This window comes from Seriola aureovittata, chromosome 10 (assembly GCF_021018895.1).
Source record: "Seriola aureovittata isolate HTS-2021-v1 ecotype China chromosome 10, ASM2101889v1, whole genome shotgun sequence".
Taxonomy (NCBI): domain Eukaryota; kingdom Metazoa; phylum Chordata; class Actinopteri; order Carangiformes; family Carangidae; genus Seriola; species Seriola aureovittata.
The window spans coordinates 10,923,455-10,932,634 of NC_079373.1; the positions used below are offsets into that span (position 1 = coordinate 10,923,455).

The window sequence follows — 9,180 nt, forward strand, 5'->3', positions numbered from 1 at the left end:
AATACAGGCTATAATGTGCTGGACTTGAGGCAAAGAGGGATATTATGAAAGTTGTCTCTTCTCATTTTGGTCTATATTTAATATTTGCTACATGGGAACAAATATCTCAGTGTTTATTGAATGAACTTGTAAAAGTATTAGTAACGTTGTACCTCTGTTGATTTGGTGTCCCATTACTCAGTGTTTAACTAGAAACAAATCTCTCAGAGCATCTACATGTAAGGTACTACAGATCTGACATGAGAAATACAGTTCATCAGTATACATCGTATTAATGTACATGTTCCTAATAATTTATTCATTCTAGTGCTGTGTGCTGAAATTATAACATGATGTGGACTAACACTTCTCACTATACCATATTGCTACCTTGATTATATTTAGTACAAATAACTGCCGATATAATGCAAACACATAGTGTATGTAAACTATTAATGTGACATGCTAACACTGACTAACATAATACAAAATGAAAAACATTCAGCTGTTTGTCTTGGTCCAGATTTTCATCAAGCTGAAGTGTGAGTTGGTGCCATATTGTTTCTGGTGTTTCTGTCATGAGAATTATTTTGTGACCCTCCAAGATTCTGGTTTTCCACATGGTGTCGCATGGACAAAAAAATAATTCTTGCACTGCTCTGCGTGGGCTGAACCCTCACACTGAAGTCCTTAAAGCCCAGGTTTGTCAAGCTTTGCAAAACGTGCTGTGACACACAAATGTACTGTTTTCTTAGAAATATGATGAAGCTGGAGGAGTGGAGTGTAAGAGAGTATTAACAGCTCAGCAGGCCTAATGCAGTTACACACTTCAACATATACAGTGCTATGGTTTTCATCCATAATGTAACAGCATCACTATGTTTCAGAGCTGACTGTGTCGAGGTCGTGTGGTTCGGGGGATGAAGCGCATGGCCAGGCTGCGCTCGTCCTCCACAGGCTGCTGCGACAGGTTGTTGGTCTGCCTGATGCTGTTGAGGGTGCAGCCTTGATGAGGACACACTGTGTAACGAGACAACAGAGTGACCAAGATGGCCTTCATCATCACCATGGCGATGTGTTTGCCCACGCAGGAACGAGGCCCGCAGCCGAAGGGCTGGAAGAAGCGAGTGGGCACCTGCCAAACAGAGGAGGTAAAGACTGAGCTGGTGCTTTTTTCTTCTTCAGAGCCACATTTTGTTGCTAAACATTAAGCTGACTTACTGTTTTGTCAAAATTCATCAGGCTGAACTCTTTTGCTTTGGGGAAGAATTCAGTCTTATGCATAAGACCAATGTTGAGAATGATGTTGGTTCCTTTCCTGATCTTAGTGCCTTCGATGCTGTCGTCTTCCAGAGCTTTCCGCATTGTGAAATCAACCACAGGATGAAACCTCAGAGCCTCGTTGATGAAACTCTCCATCACGTTCAAACTCTGATAACAAATGTTTCCTTTGTCAGCTGGAAGTGAAAAACGCAGCATTCAGGGATTGTTGGAAAAGTTTAATATTGCCACAGGGTGAAACTGAAATTAATGCAGCGCAAATACACTCACCCAGGACGGTGGTCATCTCCTCCACTATCCTCAGCTCAATGTCTGGGTTTTGTTTCAGCAGCATCAGCATGAAGAAGAGGCTGATGGACAGTGTGTCAGGTGCTGCAATCACCATCTCTAGCACACACTGCCTGACGTCATCTGCTGAGAGCTCCCCGTGGTTCTATCAAACAGAGAAAGGGAGGTGATCAGAACACAGCAAAAACAATATTATCAGGACAGTAACTCTGACGCAGTTTGTGTAGATTCATCAAGAGAGAGAGAGACTGACCTGTGCGAAGATGAGCTCCGTTGCAAAGTCGAGATCATCATCCAGCTTGTCAGTTGTATCAATGATTTGTCTTTTAATCCTGAGTAGGCTCTCCATCTCATCTTGCAGTTCGAGGCTGTTGGCACAAAAGGCAACACAAAGATTAGGTTGAAGAATTAACCATCCACATGTTGGTTTACTATGCGTGAGCATCTTACGCTGCTTTCTTATGCCTGTTGTACAGCCATCCAATCTTGAAGAATATATCAGGCTTTATTAGAACCGTTTGCCAGGTCTCAAAGTAGTTTTGGATTTTCATCAGCAAGTCCTTCTCTGAGTTATTATGAACAAAAAAATAGTCAGGAGCTGCAGGCTTGAGTGCAAGAACTGGAAATATTGTTTAGTGGCAGGAAATGCAGAGTTTAAATGTAGAATGTACAGACAGTGAACATGCAGCTGACCATTGAGCGTCACCCTGAGGAAAAGCCTGTTGGAGATGTCCACCACTATGGCTCTCAGCAGATTGAGAGCATCCACATGTCCGGAGGAGTCGGTCATCTCCTGCAGGCTGTCCAGGTGTTTGGCAGTGGAGCTCACACAGATTGCCTCAGTCCTCTGGAGGCTGGGGCCTGTCAGGGCTGTAAAGCAACCAAATAACAGTACAGTAATTCAAATTCCACAAAGCATGTTTCTATCATCATCTGGTTTGACTTTGAATTATTTTTGTTAACTTGTTAGATATGGGAAATGTGTAGAAAGAAAGATGAAATAGGGCACCTCCGTCTACGCGAATCACTCACCTTTAGAAAAGTATGTCCTCATTTTTTTCCAGAGTGGGACATCGCTGTTGAAAATGATACCCCTCCCTTCCATCCCAATACACTGCAGCCCTTTTTTGCTCCCAAATCTGGCCGTGTAGTGGGCGCTCCTCAAAACATGATACACTACCGAGGACCTAACAGGGAAGCCAGGCTTTGACTTTATTTTATTAAAGATTTGGGGTATAAACTGTGAGTACAAAGTGTTTTATCTTATAAGAACTTGCCTGCTTATAATGAGGGTCTCCTCGCCATTAATCCACACCCGGACAATGCTGCCATATTTGTTGTTGTAGTAGTTGCACGCTGTTCCGATCCCGGTCCAGATGAACCTGGCATAGGAGATAATGGGACCGAGTCCTGCCAAGAAAGAAGGACCTGGCAGAAACAGGTGATGAATTAAGACAGGATAGTTTACTGTTATTAGAAAGCATCCAGTCTGCTGATTGGATATCTGACATATTGAATTTATCTTCAGACTTTATCTTCATATATGTGAATCAACAAACAATCATGCTGTTTCATTAACAATGTGAACTCCGAACATTTATTTTGGTTCTAAATTTCATGTCCCTGGGTTGGAGAGAATTTACTTGCATTACTATTTGCATGAATTTGATTACTTTTTAGTTTAAAAAACATCTAGAAAGAAACGATTTAAAACAGAGATTTCTCCTGTTTCCTGTTACTTTTGTCTGTTTACACCTGTAGTCGTGTTTACCTTGGGCATCAGCCTATACAATGAATGTGAAGGTACAGAAACTGCAGTCCGTTACCTGATATCTGTGACCGGTTTGTTCGGCTCCAGGCGGTGAAGAGCATCAGCAGCAGCAGCAGCAGAAGAAGAAGAAGCAGGAGGGCGGTGATTTCAGACGCTGTGTCAACCACCATGGGGCCGATGGTGAGTGTCTCCAGCGGCAGCATCCCCTTCATGACTCGTACACACACCTGAACAGGCTCACTGTGTCTTCCGTGTGGCTGCAGATAAAGTTTGACCAATGCTCATACAGCATCTGTCTCTTTTAACCAGCAGACAAAACAAGAACTTTATTCTATGGACAACCTTCCTTCTCATCCCCTCTAATGCTTCTGTCCTTCAGTGCTCACATCCAACAAAGCCCCTGCACACATTAAAACCAAAATACGCCCACATGAAGCTTTAGGATGAACTGTTTGTATCAGGGTGCAGTCATTAGAGTCTATCATCATTTTAAGGATATTACATAATTACAATCTCACATCCTTTACAATGATTTATTATGTTAAACATCACGTAGTCCAACATTCAACACTCTGAGTAGCTTCTTCAGCAGCAGACTTTTACATCCTCTCTGTAAGAAGGAGAGGCTCCGCAGGTCCTTCATTCCTGCAGCTGTCAGACTCCACAACTCCTGCTCTTCCTGACCATGTGCAAACTTGCACTTTTTCATGTACATATCGTGTGTATTGTGTATATTGTATTTAATAGTGTATATTTGGTATATTTTTGTTGTATATTTCCATAGGTGTTTATTCTATAGATGTTTATTTTTCTGCTGTGGTAAATGAATTTCCCAGTTGTGGGATAAATAAAGTTAATCTAATCTAATCTAATCTAATCTAATCTAATCTAATCTAATTTAATTCTACATTAACACACCACAGTAAAAAGTCGAGGTGGGGTGGTACTAACACATCTTTAAAACTTATAGTAAAAAAAGTAATATCTTGAAAAGTAATTTCTTTACTAATAAATCTTTTTTAATTCTTCACTAAGAAACGATCAAAGTATCAATGATACTTACTTCTCTTGTCCTGTTGCTTCTCCTGACAAGTGACAGTGCAGTTTGTAAAAATGTTTCATCCACTGGTTTTAAAAATGATCAGGATTCTCCAACCAAATAAAATCACTGTGATTCAAGCGTTTATAAATGCTCGGTTAAGCCTTCACTTTACTTGTTGCTTAGGAACACTGCCACCTTGGGGTAACAAGTACCAGAACATTGAACAGGCCAGATAACAGTGCACATCTAAACCTCAAAGCACCTTCAAAAAGAACGGGGAAAAAAAGTGTTTTTTATCCATAAGAAATGGAAAACCCTTTCATGGGTTGGGCTCTGTATTATTTTTTTTAGATGGGCTTACTTCACATTTAGCTTTGGATAAAAGAAAGAAACCCCACTGTCCAATTCATCAAGCCAGGAGGCTTTTCAGGGGGAAATTAATTAGCTGGGTCAGACTGACCTGTGACAAATGAAGCAGGGATTTACTCAGCAGTTCAAACGAGGAAACAGCGGAATGAGAAACAGTTGTCTTTATCATGTTAAAAGCTAATGCCTAGAGAATTTCATGTAAAAAATTCTGTGCACAGTCTGTATTTCTCCAATGTGTAAAATCATAGATGCAACCTTGAAAGGGAAAACAGTGCTCGTGAAGAGGCTGTGTCCTCATAATGAGCTTTCCTTCAACTTCAGTACCACTGAATAGCTGGTATGTTGTTGATCAAGATATTGGCCTCACATTTAGTGGTGGGGGCTTTTATCCCAAACTGGCTGAAAAACATGTTCTCTCCATTGTAGTAGAGACTAAACCACAATGATTGAACTTTTTTTTCAAATTGAGGAAATTTTAAATTCAGTGACTCGTACACCGACACAAGTTGAGAAAAAATATGCAACATTGATTCTATATTGGAAGAAGTATATTTAGATAAATAAAAAACATCAAAACCCCTTTCATAGACAGGATATCTCGACACACAAACACATGCACTTCCACACACTCACAGTCTTTTACTGAAAGTGCTCTGAAAGCTCTTTTGTAGATCCAAAGAATGTTCCCTTTGTTCACAACTTATTTATCCCACTTCCATGTCATTTTGTGTAAGATGGGTTGGTGACAATATTGAGAGGAAGAGTACTAGAAAGACAAGAAGCAGTACACTGTCTGAATTGAATGTCATTCTGGAAATATGTTCATTAGCCGCTTCTAAATCAAGCAACCCTTCAGAGTTTACTGTAACTGTTTCCCAGATGGCTGTTGTTGCGCAATACATCATGTGGTTCCCACTGTAGTCACAGACAGATTTTGACATGTTTATTCCTCTCCAACAGCCTGAGCGTAGTTACCCTGTGACGTCTCATCTGTTGGCAGGTGTTCAGATATGTGCTGTATGTGCTTGTGAATTTCAGAGCGCAGATCGCTGTGCAGCAGAGTACCAGGAAGCAGGGCGCAGACATGAAGGAGGGAAGTGGAGGTTTTCACGCGTGGGGAGTGCTGCTGGTGGGGATGTGTGCGCTGCTGCTCCTGAGCTCTGCGGGTTTAGTGTCTCTGCTGGTTCGGCAGAAAGAGCTGACGGGGGAGCTGGTCAGGTTGGACGCCCAGATGCAGGAGCTGTCACAGAGCTGCAAGCTGCAGGCGGGAATCCCGTCCGGGGACCATGGAGAGGCTGCAGACCTGAAGACGCTCCGCCGCAGCAGAAGGAACCAGGAGGAAGAACCAACACAAAGTCAAGAGAAGAAGGATACGCTGATGCTGATGTCATACTCCATGGTCCCTGTAAGACACCAAAATACTTGAATATGGGCTCTTTTTTGTGAGATTGTGAATATTCCAGCTCGTTCACTGTCCTGTAAGATATGAAAAATTATATTTATGAAGTTCTGAGTTCTGTTATTATGAGAGAGAACAGGGGGAGGAATCAACACTTTTTTCTGTCACATATAATAGAAACCTTTCCTCTCTTTTCCCTTTTGGGAAAAGAAACATGTCCACGCAATGCAAAGAATTCAGGAGTCTGTTGCAGTGATTAAGAAAGGGTCTGTTTTTCCATTGAGTGTTTCCTTGATAAATACTCTAGGTAGTGGAGCATGACCATCGCCTGCTCCTCCCTCGACTGCACTCACATCCTCTGGGATCTGGCATTTCTTCACAGGGCGCTACTGTATATTTTGACAGCACTTTTATCACTTGATACTCAAGTATTTGACTAAAACCAAGCCTGGACTTCACTCACTCAGTAGCTTTACTTTGAAATTATAAATACTTACTAATAATAATGGGGAAGACTACAACCTATTATTTTCATTACAAGTTAATTGTTTGTTCTGTCCAATCAACTGTCCAAAACCTAAAAATAATACATTTTCTATTGCAGTAGACAAAAAAAACTCAGCAAACATTCATTTCTGAGAAGCTGAAAGAAGTGAATGTTTGCTGAGTTTTTGTTTTTAAAAAATTATATTAACAATTAATTGAGTATCAAATAGAGGGAATAATGTGAAGCTAATAATAGATTGCTAATTGCTGAAAGCAAACACCGCTGTTGCAGTTGTCAGGACAAGACACAATAAAAACGGATATTTGTTTCCAAGTGACTGAAGGAATGTGTGACATAAAGCGTCCTATGAGTTGTACCGGAGAGCTTTCCTACGTTTGTGGAGGTGTACTTACAGGCATCGCTTAGTTTACAGTGTTGCTGTTTTTTCTTTGATTTCAGGTCAAATCCCTCGTCGACCTGTGTGGCAGCTCCAAAGGACTTTGTTCAACAGGTGCACCTCATAAATATTCTCCATTACAACCCTGTGTTGTTTATGGTTACTGATGCCTCTATTGTTTTCAGTTTGTGTGATATAGTATCTGATCTTTTTTCCAGGTCCACCTGGACCTCCAGGTAAAGCAGACATTTTAGTTAACTGCATCGTTTACTTAAAGCTAAGCTGAATTTGTCACAGCATAACAAAGTACTTTTGCCCGTTAGGTTTGCCTGGAAGAGCTGGTTCACCGGGACCAAAGGGTGTGCCAGGCCCGGAGGGGAAAAGAGGCAGAAGAGGTTAGAGATCTGTTGAATTTAAAAATCTTATAATCCTACTCTATGGACTAACCCTGTGTGAAAATGTTGCTCAGTAAACAAAGACAAATCCACTCAGAGACAGAAGGCAGTCACAAGTTTGAAACAGACTTCCATTGTGAAACTATTGTCCCGTAACAGAAGCATCCCACTCACTGTTTACAAGAAACTTTGTTTATAGCTATCACAGAGCTGTTTACTGGACTGATTACACCTTAATTATGGTGTATTTTGTTGTAGTTTAAACTGTTTTCACCTTTGTGGACAAAGTGTTTATCTCTCACTCAGTTACTGGGACATTTCAGTCTTTCCTGAAGTCGTCACAGATTGACACAGGTTGTATTTTTCATTTAGAAAAAGTCCAAAGGTTTTTCCTGTTTGATCATCTGTTCACAGGTTCACAGTCCTACAATTAACACATGATTATGCTGTTGTTAGTTTTTTTTCCCCATTTTTGACTCATTCTTTTGAACTAATGACAACAAACTTGTCAATGTATACTGCAGGACCCCCTGGAGAACCAGGACCTAAAGGAGACCCTGGGTCTCTGCAACTGAAAGGTGAAACCTGCAACAACATTTTCAGTGAGGGTGAGAGACGACATCACACTTGAACCTGTCATGAATAATGTATGGTGGGAGGAGACATCACATCTCACAAAGTCAGTCAGACTACATCCACTATTCCCCCAAGACTCAATCTGAAAAGCTTTCACCTAATTTAACAAAATGTGTTTTGTTTTCTGAGTTGATTTTTTTTTTCAGGACAAACCTGTTAAGCCCCACTGCCATTGAGATGGTTTTATTTAACATTTTGTCCTGTTGTGGGATGTAATGAACAAACTGTGAACTAATCCTCCATTATTTTTGGTAAAGTTTTGGTTCAGTTTTGATTCTGTGCCTGAGCTTTAAATTAGAAAAAAAGTTTCACTTTTTCTTTGATTGCCTGTTGTTGTAAAGAGCCTATGTAAGTGAGCAGCAGTAGTGTTTATTAAGTTAGTTTTACTCTGACTTGTAGTAATGTATATATATTTGAAGGCCCTCCTGGTCCTCGGGGTCCACCGGGTCCCCCAGGCCCACCCGGTCCAGCCTGTCCTGCCTGTCATTCTAACAAAGAGAGAAATAAGACCAGGGGACGTGTTCAGCAAACAAACACGCTGAGGGGTAAGTAACCTCTACACTAAACTAGCATGTTTATTAATCACTGCTAAAAACCTCCTCACAGAATTGACACCAATGCCCTAAAGAAAAAATAAGAAATATTAGCCTATTAAGTTCAGCGTGTTAGTGTGGTTGTGGTCCCCTTGAATTCATGTTGATTTCAAGCTGGTGTCAAAAAGTATCAGAAATATCCCAAGAAGCTTCTCCTAACACTCCTGAGCACTCCGCCTCTTCACTGTCGATCCTCATAGTCAGGAGGCTAACGTACTGTTTTACCCTTTTTACCAAAATATGTTGAAATGTAATATTTTCAGTCCTAATGCGCTCGGTTACTAAGGATAATCCACTGTAGCCAATTCAAATTGTCTGCACACAGTGTCATAGTCAGGATTTTAAAGATACTGAGGTTAAATAGTTTGATTATTTGGATTTGTTTTGTTTCTGTATTCAATACTGTAAAGTAAGTTAGTCCATAAAATATCCACAAAGTGTTGGTTCTTAACTGCAGGATTACTCACCCAGAATGAATAAAAAAAACAAATTCCTGCCAAATATATTAAAGACATGACCTCTGTGGACTCAGTGGTAGCTATA

The 9,180-nt window shown here is 40.7% G+C and overlaps 2 protein-coding genes across 4 annotated transcripts; one reads left to right on the forward strand and one right to left on the reverse strand.

The window, feature by feature from the left end:
- Positions 1-95: 95 nt before the first annotated feature.
- On the reverse strand, positions 96-4,540 carry LOC130176138 (aromatase). 2 transcript variants are annotated; one of them, XM_056387055.1, is made up of 10 exons: positions 4,383-4,540; positions 3,375-3,576; positions 2,826-2,976; positions 2,581-2,735; positions 2,242-2,418; positions 1,999-2,113; positions 1,802-1,916; positions 1,531-1,693; positions 1,201-1,436; positions 96-1,114 (listed from the first exon to the last, which is right to left on the reverse strand). In XM_056387055.1, exons 2-10 carry the CDS (start codon positions 3,529-3,531, stop codon positions 863-865), a joined length of 1,521 nt encoding a protein of 506 aa, XP_056243030.1. In that variant the 5' UTR covers positions 3,532-3,576; positions 4,383-4,540; the 3' UTR covers positions 96-862. The 2 variants fall into 2 exon arrangements, with proteins under 2 accessions (XP_056243030.1, XP_056243031.1); XM_056387056.1 differs by having other exon boundaries at positions 3,375-3,617; positions 4,383-4,510.
- A 780-nt stretch (positions 4,541-5,320) lies between these two features.
- LOC130176542 (gliomedin-like) lies at positions 5,321-8,756 on the forward strand. 2 transcript variants are annotated; one of them, XM_056387692.1, is made up of 6 exons: positions 5,321-6,135; positions 7,076-7,127; positions 7,232-7,249; positions 7,337-7,408; positions 7,933-7,986; positions 8,464-8,756. In XM_056387692.1, exons 1-6 carry the CDS (start codon positions 5,815-5,817, stop codon positions 8,595-8,597), a joined length of 651 nt encoding a protein of 216 aa, XP_056243667.1. In that variant the 5' UTR covers positions 5,321-5,814; the 3' UTR covers positions 8,598-8,756. The 2 variants fall into 2 exon arrangements, with proteins under 2 accessions (XP_056243667.1, XP_056243666.1); XM_056387691.1 differs by having other exon boundaries at positions 7,933-8,016; positions 8,464-8,749.
- The last annotated feature ends 424 nt before the right edge of the window (positions 8,757-9,180 follow it).